Consider the following 18,543-nt stretch of genomic DNA (forward strand, 5'->3'; position numbering starts at 1 on the left):
AAATCGATTAGGAGATACACGGGGCCAGTGATAATTGCGAGAGGACACATGAACAGGAATGGAGAAAATACACATGATTATAGCATGAGGGGCTAGAGAACCAAAGAGAATTGAATAAAACAAAACAAAAGAAAACACCAGCGATACTTAGCTCAATCAAAGTAGGATTTGCCTCCTCTTTGCCTCCCTCGTGACTCCGGCAGGACTCCAATGTCTTTGTCAGTCTTCGTCTGGGCTGAAGCTGACGCTCCAGGAAAGAGCCACCTAAGATGGACACCTGATTGCTGAGTTCTCACAGCTGTGGGGGCACGCCCCTCTAATTAGTTAACTGTTTTGCACTTCGCGCAATCAGCAGAGTGTTCCTGCCTATTGTAATGCAGGGTTAAGGCGCGTGACCCACTGAGACCTGTCTTACAGGTTGAGTTGAGCAGATCTGAGATTTAAAATCTCTCAGAAATCGCCGTTTTAGCTACAATAACTACAGAACAATTATACAGTACAGTATGCTCATTTCAAACTCTGGTACCTGGTAGAGACCTATGGTGGTGTAGATGTGTTCTCTCACTGGCTTGTCCCTCATGCTGTTGTTGGACAAATTAGAGTGAGAGCTGTTGCTCTCTCTCTGACTGGCCGTGGTGCTCAGAGATAAACCATGAAATCCCTAGAGGACACACACAGAAGAAGCCTGTGAACAAAAGCAAAATGTAGACATACACAGATGTATGCTCATTCTCTATCTGTTTCAGTGCTCATACAGCGCATCATACCTTGATGATGGTGATGTCGCTGTAGTTGATCAGCCACCAGCGGGAGCCGTCCAGCCTCGTCTGGAGACGAAACTTCTGCAGAACTAGGACTCCGATGCACAAAACTGCCAGAATACCAATGAGGGGGAAGCCCACGAGCAGAGCCAGCAGGGCGATGTCTGCACCCCATCAACAAGGGACATGATGATGCTGGTTAGTATGGTTTGTTTCACGAGTGGTCTTTAGCAAACATAACATTTAGATGATTGCTGAATTTACTAGATGCATATTCTACTACTTACCATTAATGAGCCATTCACAGAACTCATTGTTGAACCCGCATTCTGGTTTGTCAGAGGGAGGTCCTGCTCCTGGCCAGACCACAGAAGCAAACATAGACGTTGGCCTGAAATGAAATATTTTTTGGTGTGATATCCCCTAATTGTAATCATGAAAACAAATATGAAATGATTTGATGTATTTAGTTTTATACATATTTTACCGAACATCTTTGGTCTGACTGTCGAAATTGAGGATGGATACAAACTTGGTTTGGTCTCCCACAAGCTGCAGGTCATAAATGGAATAGTCCAAATTTCTCTCCCCCTCTTCGTCAAAATGGACTAGTCCAGAGGCCCCTGTAAAAATAATCCGTGGTGAAAAAAAAGAAACATATATACTTTACTTAACATTTCTATTTTTTTGCTACATTTCAGAGGCAAGTATTCTTTTTACTCTACAAAACATAATTTAGTTTTTATTTGAAAATAGACATTGTACATTCAGAAAAATGTAAATGTACCCAAGTTTAATAAAATAAAGAAGTAAATAATTTATATTATATATATTTATATTTTCGAGCTGTAGTTACCTGTAGTTTCCTAGATTTTATAAATCATAAATAAACTGATAAATTACATATATACATATTTGGCTACCTAGCAAAACAACAATCATCTCTGGTTTCGATATCCATACTCCTCCCAAAATAATACAATAATAAGAGCAAGTACCGTACTAACCATTAAATCGAATGTTGTTTTTATTTTTTAATCTCCGCAGGAGCTCCTTTCTGTCTCGAGGGTCTTTTCCATCTTTGAGGACTTCCTTCAGCCCCATGGCGTAAAGAAGCACTGCGTCGTGCAGGTAGGCAGCGTACGGGCTAACCTGAAATAACAGAAAATTAAACAATTGTATATGTGATTTTACTTTTTATCAGAAGAATTGGAAAATGAGTTGTTACAGCTCAGGAAAACATGGGTGCATACCTCTCTTTCAGAAGACAGGTGGCTCTGAAACGGGTGTTCCTTAAGTCTTTGAAAAACTCGCTCAAAGAAGTCAAAATACTCATAGCCATCGTAGGATTTCTGGCCAATGATGAAGGTCATGTCAAAAGCTCTGATGGCAGCTTGGTCCATCCTGTTGTTCACGGCATATTTCCACAAGTTATCCTGCTCAGGAAAGAGATTGATACAGTTCACATGGAAGAAAAATATAAGTTATTGTTGACAGCAGTTCATAATTGTTCTTTCCATTTCCAAAGCTTGTAGTCCAATTAATGGTGCGGGAGACTTTTACCTCAGCTGATTATGTGCGTAACTTTAGATTTCTACTCACCACACTGCCACTGACTTCAAAATGCTGCACCAGGAAGAACACATAGTCACCATGCATCAGACCCTGTCGCTCAGCCTCCAGCAACAGAGCCATGGAGTCCTCTGAGTTTGTTAGCACCACAATCACTGCATGGCAAAGGACACATTTACTAGTCAGAAATATGGTTATGCGTGGTTTGAACGAGCCTCGAACTATTTCCTTCTTACCTCTGGCCACTGTTGAGATTAACTTAACATTTCGGTAAATCAGCTTCTGATTGCTGGTGTCAAACTTGAGCGCAGCAGCTAGTTGGAATTTGGCTCTCAGGGGCTCCTCGATGGTTTTCCACAGAGCATCAACTTTGTCCCAAGTGTTCGATTCTAAGCCCCCTCCGATCATCGCCACGTGGCTCCATCCGAAGAACTCCAGGGTCTTTATCAGGACCTCCGAGCTTCTTTTAAGAGGCGGCACAACTTTTATATAGGAATCGTAGATGTCACTGTTGTCCATTTTAGCGGATAGACCCACAAATCCAAACATGGGGATGTTCCATGTCGATGCAATGAGACCGGTGACCTGGAAATAATGTTTTAAAAAGCTTTAGGAATCCACAAAATACCTTTTTAAAAGTAATTTTCCATGAAAAGTACACAATCTACCTTGTTTCTCCTTAGAAACTGTTAGAAACAACGTCTTTCCATAGCCTGCAGGTTTGATGAAAATATACCGTACAATTCTACCACATTAAACCCGGTTTAGTGTTTACCTCAGCTATTTGAGTTGTTAAACAAAAATATCAATATGAGATTTGTATGTTGATGTAGGGATTTTTGGAGGGCTTCCTGGTGAAATAATTGTAGAAGACACCATGCTGCTGCAGAGTATAAATCATGCAGAAATGGGAAGAAAACTAAGGACATACTGTACCAGATTCAGCACATCATATCAGTATTTTTTTCTCTTTTCTCCCATCTTTTGCATGATTTACAATCTACAGCAGCATGGTTTGAAAACATATGCCTTCCACTGAATGTGCTTCGGTTTGAGCCAGGTGTAACACATCTGTAAACCTTCACCATGAAGAGAATATGAAGAGAAGTGGATCAGATTCCAGTTTTACCCAGTGGTTAAAGAAGTATTTAGATATTTTACTTACGGATAATTAGAAATATCACCATGTAATCATACACAACTAAAGAAAGAGAGAGAAAGATTAGAGATTTGCAGTGTTTAAAACCAGCCTCAAGCTTTGGCTAAAATTAGCACCAAAGGGTCACCACTAATATTTATCTTGTATTTATTATATTTCTCATACTGATTCTATTTATTATCTCACATTGATAGAAATTGTTGAATGTAATGTGCTTGTTTTCTGTGTTTATCTTCCCAGGAACAACTTATGCACATCAGCTTCTTTCTAACTTTGGGGCAATTGCTTTTAAAAATACGCTGTCACTTTAATGAAGAAAAAGCAATAATGTTTAATAATGAACAATAAAACCAAATAAGAAATCGAATCCCTGCATTCACCATTAGGCTACTTAGCTAAAAGTATAAAAGTCTTAGGAATAAAAACTATTTAAAGTTATAAAGTTTTATCTTTATAAATGTAATTACCTTTTTTGCAACATCTAATGCAAGAATGATCAATTTCCGCATCACATGGATCATACCTCAGCTTCTTCGGGACACGCTGGACCAAACAGCGCGGACACATTCTCGCTCCACACCTGCTGAATGAATCCTTCCAGGGAAACTTTAGGACTACAGTCTGTATCCTTGAAGACAAAATCCAGACTGTAGTTCCCCAGGAAGGAGGGGTTGGTGTTCACCTTCTCCACGGCGATCTTCAGGGCGGAGCCCAGCCGCAGGGCGCTGAAGGGGAACGAGATGTTCCAGGGAGCCTGGAAGCCGATGATCAGCCTGTTGGTGTCGTTATTGGTGACGGTGGCGGCTGTCAGTGTGAAGTGCAGCACCAATATGAGCCTCATGTCAGGAGAATACACCACCCTCATCATCACTTCCATCCTATTAGGTGATCCATGTTACAGGGTTTAAATAGACAACATCCAACTTTGTGATAGGGAGGAGAACATGTAAATATGTGGAGGAGGGTGGGAGGTCCAAAAGGGCATTGAGTGCATTATTTTCTTTGTTTTTCTCTTTTAATAGAGTATTGTCTTGGATCACGGTCAAAGAGGACCCCATGCTTGAATTTTATGTCTTAATTAAAGTAGATTCGTTTTATCTCATTAACTGTATAGACATATTATAATTTTAACATTAATATTATTTGGTCAAAAATAGCATGTGACTCTTATTTGATTCCAAAACGACAGTTTTTTTATAAGATACACGTTTTTGTGTATTTGTGTAAGAACTACTTTTAATCAAGTGCTCTATTTAAGTACTGTACTACTTTGAGGTACTTATTATTATTTTCATTTTCTGCTACTTTCTACTTCTACTCCACTACATCTCAAAGACAAATATTATACTTTTTACTCCACTACATTTCTCAAAATCTTATATTATATCATACACCTACTGTACTGTAGATTAATAACAGAGAATAAAACCAGAAGCCACTTTATCTAACTACCAAACAGTATATAAACCAATGCAAATAAGGTCCACCTTAAGCAACTACAACTTAAAAGTGATATACATATTCATACATTAACCTTTACTTATGGTACTTTAAGTATATTTTTGATGCTTTCACTTAGTTTTACTTAAGTGAAGTTTTGAATGCAGCATGGGAATTCTTTTATAGATAAATGTAGAAACTTTAAAACTAAACCCAATTAGTTTGAGTTGTTTTCATGACTCGTGTTTTAAGGTGATTTGAGATATTCCTGTTTTTGTGATTGCTTAGTATCTTATCTGTTGTTTTGTTAATTACATGTAATACCCTTATATAAAAAAAATTGATATTAAATGCAGAAGTTACCTACTATTTCCAATTGTTCTACACTGTAGTACTGCAACCTTACCTTAAGTAAAACATCTATTAGTTATTCTACTGCTAAATAAATCACCTGTTAAATGTATTAACCATAAATCAGTAAATTCCAAAGCTACTACAACCAGTCCTCCTTCAGTTATCCCTCATAAAGCCAGTGTCAAAGTTCCCCGTATTCTCTTTCTAACTCTCACAGGGACACATGCATGCTCACACACACACACACACACACACACACACACACACACACACACACACACACACACACACAGAGAGACACACAGAGACACCGACACACACACACACACACACACACACACACACACACACACACACACACACACACACACACACGCAATACACACACATACACACACATACACACACATACACACACACACTCATACACACACTCACACACACACACACACACACACACACACACACACACACACACACACACACACACACACACACACACACACACACACACACACACACACACACACACACACACATGCATGAGGAGGGTGGACAATCAGAATGTAGGCTAATTTAATTACGACAAATAAAAACACGTGAAATGTGTGCTGATGACCCCCTGGGATTTTTATCTGCAGAAACCTGATGAGGCAGGTTGAGCCCTGCTCGCTGGCACAGAGAAGTTCACACACACACCTGAGTGCACTTTCAGGTGCTAATGACCAGAGGTGGGCAGCTTGTTGGTGTTTCTGGCTTCAGCTGCTTTTCTTCCCCAAGAGATCTCAGCACCTCTGCTAATCCCACCAGGTAACCTCAGAGCTTCTCCTAATGAACCTTTACCTTCAACTCACATATCCTGCACAATCAAATCCTTCAAGAGACACCATTAAAATGCATACATGACATTCAGGTGACATCTGTTTATATGATTGGACAACCAAATAATTGCTTTGTAAAAGATGACATTAATTAAAAGATAGATTCACAGGCAGAACAAGGAAGAAATATACCATACTAACTTTTATTGGATATTGGATATTGCTGCAGCGTTTTCCGTCTTTATTTTCTCCTCCCCATTTTATGATTTTAGCATACATTATTTGTGGCGTGTCCACGATGACTGCTGTCCCGAAAAAGTTGCATGGTCTTACTTTTTTTAATCAGTCTGATCAAAGGTGCAATTCCAGCTTATCTTTCCTTTTTATTTTAATTGAGGCAGCTACACCGACACAACCTGCTGTATGTGCTGATAACACCTTTCTGACCTGGAAAAAAAACCTTTATCATAGGAAAATATGTTTAGAAAGTCTACTAGACGGTTATTTTCATTCCAATCAAATTCATTTCAGTGTTCAAGAAAGTACAATTTAGTCGAATATTTCACACTGAGAGACTTGGCTGGTCTTAATTCTAGAAGAGTCTGATGTAACTTCATAAAAATTAAACAATTTAATTCGTGAACATTTTAATGAAAACATTTGAGAAATATGCAATTTGTGGGGGTGTTGAAATATGTTGTAAATGTTATTGAGGGACACTATTATGCTTTTTTTCATTTGTTGTATAAGTTTTTGGTGCAAGCCCTGTGTTCTGATTTTCTCTCCCACACGCTCCCCCCCCCCTGCCTGAAACGCCTCCATTTTACTCCATAGTTTTTTTCTGTAACATAATGACATCACTACGTAACACATGTTCTTCTATTGTCTAGCGCTCCAGCACATTGTACGAGATAGGCTAAGGGGCGGAACATCTCTAAGCGGTTGACCACTCACAACAGAGACAGCCAGCCAGCTAACCAATCAGAGCAGACTGGGCTCTGGTTTCAGATGGAGGGTGAAAAGAGGTGCTGCAGCACAGGCAGTGTGAGACTGACCGTTGAGCGGCCCGACCAAGCAAGGAGGCAGAGGCAGAACGTCCAAAATTATAACCCGGGGTGGGCATTTATTCAAAAAATGTGCACAAAGTTCACAGCCTCAATCCTGCTGTTCTCCTTTCTCACATCCTGCAGCCACAACGATCTCATACACACACTCAGCCCAACAAGAAACAGCACTTAAATACACACACAGACGAGCAATTAGACACAGGTGAGGGGGGAGGAGCAAACACAGGGCACCAGGTGAACACAATAGGGTAATCAGTAGGAGGGAACACAGAGACGACCGGAAGCAACAGACAAGATGGGGGTGAACACTTATACCATTAAATAAATACTACATCAATAAATTATATAAACATGTTCACGAGAGCTCTAGTAACGGCGTCTCGTCGTTACAGGCAGTATGAGAAAAATAAAGAGCTTTTTGAACATTAAAGCATGGAAATGTGTCCCAGTAGATACACAGAGTATACATATGCACCTGAAAGTTAGCATAATAGGGCCCCTTACATATTCATACTGTATGGCTTGCACTTACAGAGTTGCGGCGCTGTATGAGCACAGGTTGACCTTTTAACTTACTTAACATGCATACTAGCTATTTTTCAAAGAGAACTGTAAGGTTTGTTTTGTTGTTGAGGTGTGAGGACTTTGAATACGTTAAACGCTAGATAAGATTATTGACCTTTCATCAGCTGCAGCATCTCACTTCCTCAGACATCGCCTCAGATATGAGCGTTATCTGGACTGAAATTAAAGCAATAACTGGTTGATAGAGCTGACGGTTTTGAAATACATGTATAATAAATTGCAACACACACACTTTAATATCATGAATTACACCTTGGAGCAGTTCAATGTCAGGTTTTGTTATCAGTCGAAGTGAAGGTGGAAGGTTCAAAGGTTCCTCTGACCTTGTCTTTATGAGTTCTTGTACTCCTCAGAGCAGAGGAGGAAGATCTGCTGTGCTCACACAAACCACACAGACACCTGCGTGTGAGCTAAGAGCGGAGTGGAACACCTGAGAGGACCGGCAGCAGGTAGGAAAGCTGTGGCATTACGCATTCATCAATAATAATGAAGATGGGAATTATAATTGTGTTTGTTGTTTGCAATTTGCATATCAGTCTACCTCACTCATACATTTCAAATGTATTCTGATAAACAAACTGATGAATACTGATATATTTTAATATAGTTGACCCTTCTTTCTCTCTCATTAGTATTTTACTTTACGCAAATGCACACTGTCGCTCTGCATTCGTAAGAAAAAAATGTCTTTGCTTGATTTATGTTGCTTGATTTGAGATTCCTTCTATATAATATCCTTTAGTTATATTTTCACTTTACTTGCATAACCTGCTTCTTTTCTTTCATGGTGCAAGCAAACAGGTGCTCTTTCTTTCTTCACTTAAAATATAAAGTGCTGCTAGTCTTCCTGGGGTCCACACTGAAAAATAACAATACTATCAACAATAAACAAAATGTATTTAAATCACTTTGTGTTATTAAATCAAGACGAATGGAAGTATCTGAAAAATAATAGATTAATCATTTTCTGATACCATAAAACAAGTTGTTCCCAATCAGACTCATAAAATGATTACCCTTGGCCCTTAGTGTAGTTCACAATGTGACACACAACCTGTGTCAAAGGTCAAGAACATTTTTAGTTAATGCTTTTTAAGGAGAATAACTTTTTATTTGTTCCACCATGTGTTTAACATCATTCCGCACTAGTTTAACAGTGTTCGGAAATACTCACTATTTTGCAGCTGTATCACTGTATATATAGACTTCTCTGACTTTCGTGTCGGGGACTCTATCTGCAGAGATTATCATAAGTGTTGCACAAGTCGTGTTGACTTTGACCTCTAGTTATTACAGTATGGAGACAAAACCAAGTTTTAAGGAGCTGAGGATGGCAAAACAGACTGTACATCTTAAACAGTTATACAATCAACTCTATGTGTCAAAGTGCTAATATCTCTAATTCACATTGCTCTGCATCCCAGCAGACCTTGCACCATGGACTTCCTGCTCCAGCTTCTGTTCTCGCCCCTGCCGACCTCGGCCATCGTCTCGTTGTTCGCCCTGGCAGCTGGCGTCGTGTTCTACCTGCACACACGACCCAGCCCCCTGCCCAGCTCCTTAGACCTCCACCACCAGTCTGAGGGCATCAAGGTAGAGAGCTGTCCATTCAGAGTGTTGGTAGTAGAAGTGCAACACACAATGTCGAAGAGATCAATAGTTCATCTTCATATACAGTATAGTTCCTGAGACCTTAGCACTGATTGGTAGAAAGTTCACTTGAGGTACTTTGTATTTTTTTTATCTCCACCACTGATTATTCTCATTATAATGTTTCGTTTTGATTATTTCCATCTATGCATTCTATAGAATACTCAATACATATATTTGTAATCTTATTTGGTGCTTTTTGGCATTTTATCTCTGTTTTCATGTTCATTCTTTTTTCTTTTCCTTGTTGTCCTTCAGCTTTTGTTTTAAAAGGTTCCATAACGATATTGTAATCCTTATTATTTTTGCTTTTTGTCCTTAGGATGGAGCGAGGAAGAGTATGTTGCTTGAAGATAACAACGACCTAATTTCGTATTACCATGAAGACGCCAAGACACTCTATGAGGTCTTTCAGAGGGGCCTTAAGGTTTCAGGTGATACTGGAGATCTCTTTGTATCACTCCATGAATTAGAACATAATACAACCCTTAAGAAAATGAAACAGTTTTGCCACATTTTTAGGAACCCCATTTTTTTTACAAGGCTATAAATGGCATATTAACAAACCCCTCTGTAAACACTTTCAAAATAAAGATGGGAATCTAGTTAATTACTTAAGACTATTATTTTGTGTATTACAAGTTTTCTGAACATATGTTTCAATATGCTGATGAGGTGTTCTGAATTGGTAACTGATGGGAGAAATATAGACACAAATAGGCAAAGTTAGTAAAATGTACACCTTTATTTAGCTAGTTTTAAAGAGGAAGCAATTTTACCTGTAGTGTCTGGTCTTTAAAGTCATCTCATTCCCAGGTAACGGACCATGCTTGGGCTACAGAAAGACTGGGAAGCCGTACCAGTGGCTGAAGTACAAACAGGTAAAAAAAACAGCAACATTTGAGAAACAACAAAGTAAATATGAACTGCTGTAAACCCTTGCTGACCTTTACTCCACTTCCTGTTCCTGAAGGTGTCTGATAGAGCGGAGCACCTGGGGTCAGGGCTTCTTCATAAAGGACTGAAGCCCAACTCTGACACTTTTATCGGCATCTTTGCACAGAATAGACCTGAGGTGAGTGTAGGCGGTGCTAACGGGAATACAGGTGTTTTTCTTTGTTAGTTACAACACTGTAAAGGCTGTCTCTGTGTTATATGGGTCCCTTGCAGTGGATTATTGGCGAACAGGCCTGCTACACCTACTCCATGGTAGCAGTTCCCCTTTACGACACCCTGGGTCCTGAAGCTCTTGTGTTCATTATCGACCGAGGTAATTGGATCTTCTCTTGCACTCTTAATGCGGCTAATAACAGAGTCCAGTAGCTCACCCCCCCCACACACACACACACACACCTTCACACTTATTAACCTCGACCCCACTTTCAATCAAGGCTTTTGATATCACTTCTGGAAGCTTTATCACAAGACAACGAGCAGGGAAAATGCAGTAGCTTATAAGCATTGTTTTTTAATCCTAATGTAAGTGTTTTCTCCCTAACCACACTTTTATCCGCTTTTGCCTCTTCTATACTGTCAATTTAAATGGTACTACGGTAAACATTTGTTTCTCTTTTCAGCGGAGATCTCCACAGTGCTGTGCGACAATGAGAAGAAAGCAGAAACACTGCTGCAGAGCCGAGAGGAAGGCCAGACTCCAGTCCTCAAAACCATCGTCATCATGGACCCCTTTCCCTCTGAGCTGGTCGAGCGGGGAACCAAGTGTGGGGTGGACATCATGTCCATGCAGGATGTGGAGGTAATTTATTTATTTAATTGTTTATTTGGCAGGGACAATGCACAGTAATGAACACTTACATTAAAATGTGTCAAGCGTAACAGTGCCAGATTTAGCCTTGAGCTAATTTCCATCCACATTTTAACACAAATAAGTGCAGAGTCATTGCTCGTGTTTATACTGGCTTCAATTGAGATTGTGTTTCCCTTCTGAACAAGCATTAAGTTGTAGAATCAACATTATTGAAAGCCTGTTTTCTTCTGTTCTCCAGGCTTTGGGGAAAAGTAATCTCCAAGACCCAATTGTAAGTCATTCTGATATATTCATGTAATCCATTTTTATGAGATTTGACAAGCTGCATGCTGTTCTAATGTGGTCATTTCATGTTCCAACAGCCACCAAAGCCAGAGGATCTCAGTATTGTTTGCTTCACCAGCGGCACTACAGGTGAGACATTTCGTATTTATCAGCTGAGTGAGGCTTTTTTCAATCCTAAAGAATAGGAATTCATCATTAAAAACAGTCCTGTGTCTCCATGATCGTTAAATCTTACATGTGACGGAGCATTTTAATCATGAAAAGCAAGCTAGGCTATTATCTGTGGTTTCTTTTAGCCACTTGGTGGCTACGTCAATGGTCAATCCTCTTCTTTTTATTTAATGTTTTTTACATTGCTATGTGCATTGTGTGTTCTGTCTTTCAACTAAGTTATTATAAAACCTACATGTTTGTTACCTGAAATGTAATGTCATGAAAGGTGAAATATTTTACTTCTCTTTATCAGGAAACCCCAAGGGAGCGATGTTGACCCATGAGAACGTGGTCTCTGATGTTGCGGGTGTCATCAAGAGCATAGAGGTATGTTTTAATAACCATTAGATGCCATATTTTAATGAAGTATCATATAATTCTGTGTTGCTAACAGCCTCTGCGTCCCGCAGGTTGCAGGTGGTCCAACCACTCAGGATGTCAGCATTTCCTTCCTGCCTTTAGCACACATGTTCGAGAGAGTGGTACAGGTGAGATCTGACCTTGACATTTTTGAAGTCATTGTATTACTAATAGATTTTTTGAGGAGGACTGAATTTTATCGTTTTTTTGTAGGTGGTGATGTATGGTGCTGGGGCTAAGGTGGGGTTCTTCCAGGGAGATATCAGACTGCTGCCAGACGACATGATAGCGCTGCAGCCCACCATCTTCCCCGCCGTGCCTCGACTCCTCAACCGCGTCTACGACAAAGTCAGTGATCAACAGCGTTTGAAATGAAATATACATTTATAACTGTACACTAAAGAGTCATTTGATGTGCTTTCACATTTTTTCATGTAAAGCTATTTCCTGGTTTGAGCTTCACAAATTGAAAAATGTTTTGCCTTTAACTTTTTTATTATTTTAATATATCTTTAATGTTTTGAATCTCGGACTATTCTACTGACAAAAACAAACATTGTTAAAATATTAATTTGGGTTCTGAGGACCTGTAATGTGCATTTTCTCACAATTGTTAAACCATTGCAATCAATTGATTCATGTTGGAAAGAATCAGAAGATGTATCCAAGATACAAATAATCATTAGTTCAAAGTTCGAAATGTGTTCCACCACAACAAACTATAACAGGAATATCCTGATTTTACACTCATGTTATAAGTTTAGTATTTAAATGATGCAATATGTACTATTATGTCATAAGGGTCATTTTGCTTTTAAGAAAATGTTCCTGATTTGTATGACATGCTTGCATAGTAACAATTTCTAACACAGGTTTTTTAAAAGGTATTTCAACTTTTACTGAACAAAAAGACCCCTTGCTTCTCAATCCGCTTAACATCAACCCACAATTCTTATATTAAATGCTGTAATCAAACATCCACAGGTTCAGAATAGCGCCAAAACCTCCTTCAAGAAGTGGCTGCTGAACTTCGCTGTGGAGAGGAAGTTTGCTGAAGTGAAGCAGGGCATCGTCAGGAAGAACAGCATCTGGGACAAACTCATCTTCCACAAAGTCCAGGTACAGCACCGCTCACAGAGATACGTACAGAGAACAGGAAGTCGGTGAATGTTGAACACGCTCTATCCTCACTGCAGGAGTCTCTGGGGGGGCGAGTTCGGGTCATGGTGACGGCGGCAGCACCCATCTCTCCATCTGTGCTCAACTTCCTCAGGGCGTCTCTGGGCTGCCAGGTAAGAAGCATTGTTACTGTACATTTAAAAGGAAATGTGTTATTTTAAGCAGGTCCTATTTACTTGATTTTGAATCACATCTGTTGGACTGATTTTCTATATTTTGATACTTATAATACTTTATTATTATTCCATCTTTTACTGTTTACTTATTTTTATACACACTATATTGTAGTAACACTTCCCATATTATAATTTAGTCTGGTGTAATTTTGTCTTAATTTCTCTGGTATACTGGTTCTATTTTAACTTTCACTCCTATTTTGGTTTCGTATACCCTTATTGTTTATTCTTCTCTTCTCTATATATCTTTACTTATTTATTTCTTGCAACACTTTGTTTTCCACTGTGCAAATCAAGATTTCAGGAAAGCTTTTTAAAATATGTCAGAACTTTTCCTCCCTCCCCACCTCTTTAAATTGGCCTCCTTACATTTTTGTATTCAATCCCCTAAATGCAATCTTTCTGTGATCCGAATTGGCCACTTTGTTTTGCCGATTCGACCCAGTTTTAAGAGCAGTCAAATACTTGAGGTAGTTTGAACCACAACGGCGTTCATCTCATCGCTCCATGCTGTCATAATAATCTTTGATCTCTCTCTGATTGGGCTTCTCCTCTCAGATCTTCGAGGCGTACGGACAGACGGAGTGCACCGCCGCCTGCACCTTCACCATGCCGGGAGACGCCACCTCAGGTATGCAGTCTAACCTGCCGCACATGTCCTACTCTGATATAAAGCTAAACCTGCCATATAAACATGGTGGAAACTTCTACTACTCAAACAAGTACGGTAAATCAAATGTGTACTCCAGTATTTCCATTTGACTTTGACTTTATACTTTAACCCAAGGGAAATATGGTATATGTTATTCCTCTGCAATGCATTCATTAATATATAGATTGATAATGGAAACAAGCAAATTACCAATAATGATTATACTAATGTACTTGTCCTTGAATACTATTTTAAAATAAAGGATTTTAACTTTTACAGTGTATTTTTTGGCACTTAACTAAAGGGTCTTATTGCTTCATCTTCAGCTTTCTATAAATCACATGTTCATATAGCTTTAAATACTATAAGAGATTTGGTTATTTTATAGGCAAGAAATCCTGTAACACAATCTTTTTACCAACAGGGCATGTTGGGGGGCCGCTGCCTTGTAATGTGGTGAAGTTGGCGGATGTCGAAGAAATGAACTACTTTGCTTCAAATGGAGAAGGAGAGGTAAGATAATGGAATTAGGGAAGATTGCTTGAAACCTGTTGATTTAGTTTTTAGCCTATATTTTTTTATATTTTGGTAACATCCAACAGAGAAAAGTATGCCGAATTATCTTTTAGCAGTTTTTCGATGTATTTCGTAATGGAAAACTATCACTGATTCACTTAGAACCTGATTAGTCTCAGGCAGATATTGAATATATGTTTCTATTTTAATCACCATCTTGTATTGCTGCCTTTTTGTGAAGACAAAACCATTTACCACACATTAAACTTTGTATTTCTATTTCTCAATAGTCTTAAAAAAACTGAAAGACTTTAATATTTCAGTTTAGTAAGCAACAATTGTTAATGAATAGTTTTTACTGCACTTTTAAAAGCTATATGACCATGCAAAATTAGATTATTAAATAATAATGTATTTATTGTTCTTCTTTCAGGTGTGTATCAAGGGTAAAAATGTGTTCAAGGGGTACTTGAAGGACCCAAAGACGACTGCAGAGGCCCTGGATAAGGACGGTTGGCTCCACACCGGAGACATCGGGAAATGGCTTCCGGTAAGAACCAAAACCCAGATAACGGGAAGATTCCAGTAAATGTTGTTTCTCCACAATGTAAATGAGTTTGGTTCACATTTACCACAGACTGAATCAGTACAACCACAGACTCCCATGAACCAGATGCAGTGTGTTTGAGGATGAAGCCCTGATGTCTTATCGGCTGATTGTATTCAGTGTGTGACCAAGGGGATTTAAGGTGGAATTAAAGAGCTCCATAAAGGAAAAAAGGTTTAAGAAACTTGTTGATTTCTCCTATTTGACTGTACAATAGAGTGGAGTTTTGAAAATAATCGACCGGAAGAAGAATATCTTCAAGCTGTCTCAGGGGGAGTACATTGCACCGGAGAAGATTGAGAACGTGTACGGACGCAGCGGAACTGTGGCCCAAGTGTTTGTGCACGGAGACAGTCTACAGGTAAGAGCAGCATCTTTACAGTCAGCACACACACCCTGACTGATAACTAAACTAGTTTTCTGTGTGTGCAGTCCTGCCTGATTGCCATCGTGGTCCCTGATCCCGACACCCTGCCAGGTTTGGCATCGAGTCTTGGGTGCAAAGGCTCCATTGAAGAACTCTGCAAAAACACAGTAATGTTTCTCCGTGTAGGAGGCCTTTGTCTCATGTTGTAGAACTCTAACTAACTTTAGACAAACAATCTGGTACACTATAATGCAGTTCAGTGTGCAGCAGTGGTGCAAGAATTACTCTGATATTTTACTCAAATAAAATAATAACTAGTGTAGAAATATAAAAAGTTAAAGTATTAGCATGTAAATATACAAAAAGTACTCGTTTTGCTAAATGTCACGAATGAATAATCATGTTAAATTTGATTATTGATACAGTAAGGTGTAAATCAGTTGAATGTTGATAATAATATATATATATATATATATATATATATACTGTATATATATATATATATATATATACTTTGAATTAACTTAACTGCAGGATCAATAAAGTTGTATCTAAGTCATAAAACATATATTTTAGTTCTACTTTGTTTAAAAGTCGGAATGGGTCAAGTGTATACCATTTGTATGTAGTGAAACATAGTAGTTAAACAGTACTATATTTGCCACTGGAATTGTGTTAAGGATAAGCATACAATTAGATACTCAAGTAAAGTACAAGTACCTAAAGGTTGTACTTGAACAAATGTACTCAGTTTCTTTCCACTCTTTTCGGTATGTTTTACTTTTCTAACAAAACTCCAGCAGAGAAGTAAACATGATCATTATCACTAGTCTTGTTCCTTGATCTAAAACTCATAAAACACAATGCCTGCAACCAAATTGGGTATTAAACTAGAACAGTGTGTTCAGTTTTTTTATTAGAGTACTTCTAACCGTGATGATGTTTTTTCTTTGTTTACAGGAAATTAAGAAAGCCATTCTGTCAGACATGACTAAGCTGGGAAAAGAGGCAGGACTCAAGTCCTTTGAGCAGGTAATTACATTACATGTCACTTGTTAGACGCTTTTATGAAGTGTCTTGCCCAGGGACACAATGACATGCGGACTGCAGTGGGGTTTGAACCTGTGCTCCCTTGATCTGAACACCAACGCTCTATCCACTGCGCCACACGCCTCCAGTATCACTGCTTTTCTTACCATTGAAAGTTTTTGTTTGGATGAGCTAGGTTTACACATTTTAACTTTGGGTTTAACTGGTGCTGTACATTTCTGTAAACCTAGCTCAGTTCACCCTCTAGTGGTTAAGAAGAGCAGTGTTTGTTCAGTTTAGTTCAAGACCATGCAGACGTCAGAGACTTGACTCATTTCCTCCTCACTGACCAGAAATCCCCCAAATCTGTCTCTTATTACCAGATCAACAACTTTTAAACAAAGTCAAGGTTTTTTTCAGTTTGTATGTTTTACAGAATCTTGTTTCCAAACTTTTAACCATCTGCACTCTCTTCCTCCCCTCCTCTTCCTCCCTGTTGCAGGTAAAAGACGTGTACCTCCACTCAGAACAGTTCACCATTGAGAACGGTCTGTTAACGCCAACCCTGAAGGCCAAGAGGGCTGAGCTCAAAAACCTCTTCCAGCCACAGATCGAGAAACTGTACGCTAATCTCTAATAAACGATTACACCACCATCTTTTTTCCTGTCTGAATCAAACAATTCCTCTAGTGCAGAAGCCTTTTTAAACATCCACAACACTGATGTTCTGAGAAGTGTTTTGGCAGCAGAGCCCTCATTCCGTACAAATTATTGACCTCTGCTTAAAAAAACTAAAATCACAGCACATTCATTTGGCCTTTCTTTCATGCTGTGCAAAGAAAAAGCAACCTCTTAATCCAGATATTTTACCATGACTCGCGCATTCATGCACGTGCACGGTTGTGACATGACCACCAAAACAGAAAGATATGGACACAAGATGTGAGCAAATGTATTTAGTTTCCTATCCATGTGGACATGATTTAAGTGGTGGAGGACCTAACCTCCTCTACGGGGGTCCGGGGGGCATGCTCCCCCGGGAAGATTTTTTTTTAAATGTTGAAGTTAAAAGCATCAATCTGGTGCACTTTGAGAGCAACATTAGGAGATCTATGGATACATCTCTCAACACCCATATGAAACAGAACTGTAAGCAGATTTATTTTTCTTTATGGATATTTTACAAATCACTCTCCTTTCAAACTGTATTCTTGTTTATTAATAACAACTTTATTTTACTGTCATATAGTATTTTATACCAGTTTACTTTATTATCTTATTTTTTTATAATAACTATAATGATCATATAAAGGTGTGCCTTTACCTCAGTGGTTGTAGAAAAAGCTTCTTATATTCGTTAGCATAGCTAGCTAACCAGATGCTAATAACAACTACGTTATTGACTGTATGATCAGTATGACAGATGAACAGATCGCCACTGGGCTTTCAACTAAAGACACAGCCACGCAACAACTGCGGCATGTGTAGTCTACGGCTCCTTATGGGTAGGCTATTGCCATTTTTGGAAGTGCCGGAGCGGTGTTCTGGTGCTCTCCGTACAGCACTACACCTCTGTCAGACGAGACATAATTACCACGTGATGACACGTTAGGCCCGTGTTGTGTTCAAGGACCCTGACCTTGGCCAGGAAAAACAGGCACTCGCTTGTTTCATTTTTTTGCGGTCTAGATTTCTTTCATTTTTTTCTTTTTTGCGTGTGTTTATAAATCACCTCGAGGGCCGTGCCAAATGGTCTCGCGGGCCGTATACGGCCCGGGGGCCGGAGGTTCCCCACCCCTGATTTAAGACAATAAGATGATGTTATTCATCTTGTGCAGAACATGTTTTGCAGTGCATCCTAGGGGTTAGCTGGACAGACTTTTTGGCTACAATGCCTGAGTGAATCATCCTCTCACAGTCCCAATTGTTCGATGCAAGAAAGCATAGCACGTAATGTCAAATTTCTGGTCTTATTAATGTGT

The 18,543-nt window shown here is 39.1% G+C and overlaps 2 protein-coding genes across 3 annotated transcripts; one reads left to right on the forward strand and one right to left on the reverse strand.

Annotated features, from left to right (window-relative positions):
* Positions 1-526: 526 nt before the first annotated feature.
* LOC104949281 (guanylate cyclase 2G-like) lies at positions 527-4,385 on the reverse strand (the record flags this gene model as incomplete). The annotated part of the gene is given in 9 exon segments (XM_010775616.1): positions 527-685; positions 768-925; positions 1,049-1,152; positions 1,249-1,384; positions 1,769-1,913; positions 2,015-2,197; positions 2,379-2,488; positions 2,570-2,918; positions 4,016-4,385. Coding segments are annotated over 9 exon segments (1,698 nt in total), but the record flags the coding sequence as incomplete, so codon positions are not given.
* Positions 4,386-7,198: 2,813 nt separating this feature from the next.
* acsl5 (acyl-CoA synthetase long chain family member 5) lies at positions 7,199-17,216 on the forward strand. 2 transcript variants are annotated; one of them, XM_010775613.1, is made up of 22 exons: positions 7,199-7,222; positions 8,118-8,208; positions 9,187-9,352; positions 9,732-9,843; positions 10,226-10,290; positions 10,383-10,484; positions 10,580-10,679; positions 10,987-11,165; positions 11,416-11,448; positions 11,540-11,591; positions 11,929-12,002; positions 12,086-12,163; positions 12,249-12,383; positions 13,020-13,154; positions 13,232-13,327; positions 13,949-14,021; positions 14,467-14,555; positions 14,992-15,108; positions 15,383-15,526; positions 15,598-15,714; positions 16,493-16,564; positions 17,064-17,216. In XM_010775613.1, the coding sequence occupies exons 3-22, from the start codon at positions 9,197-9,199 to the stop codon at positions 17,196-17,198; spliced, it is 2,064 nt and encodes a 687-aa protein (XP_010773915.1). In that variant the 5' UTR covers positions 7,199-7,222; positions 8,118-8,208; positions 9,187-9,196; the 3' UTR covers positions 17,199-17,216. The 2 variants fall into 2 exon arrangements, with proteins under 2 accessions (XP_010773915.1, XP_010773916.1); XM_010775614.1 differs by having other exon boundaries at positions 15,598-15,699.
* Positions 17,217-18,543: the final 1,327 nt, after the last annotated feature.

Source organism: Notothenia coriiceps, unplaced genomic scaffold (assembly GCF_000735185.1).
Source record: "Notothenia coriiceps isolate Sejong01 unplaced genomic scaffold, NC01 NC01_scaffold00015832, whole genome shotgun sequence".
Lineage (NCBI taxonomy): Eukaryota > Metazoa > Chordata > Actinopteri > Perciformes > Nototheniidae > Notothenia > Notothenia coriiceps.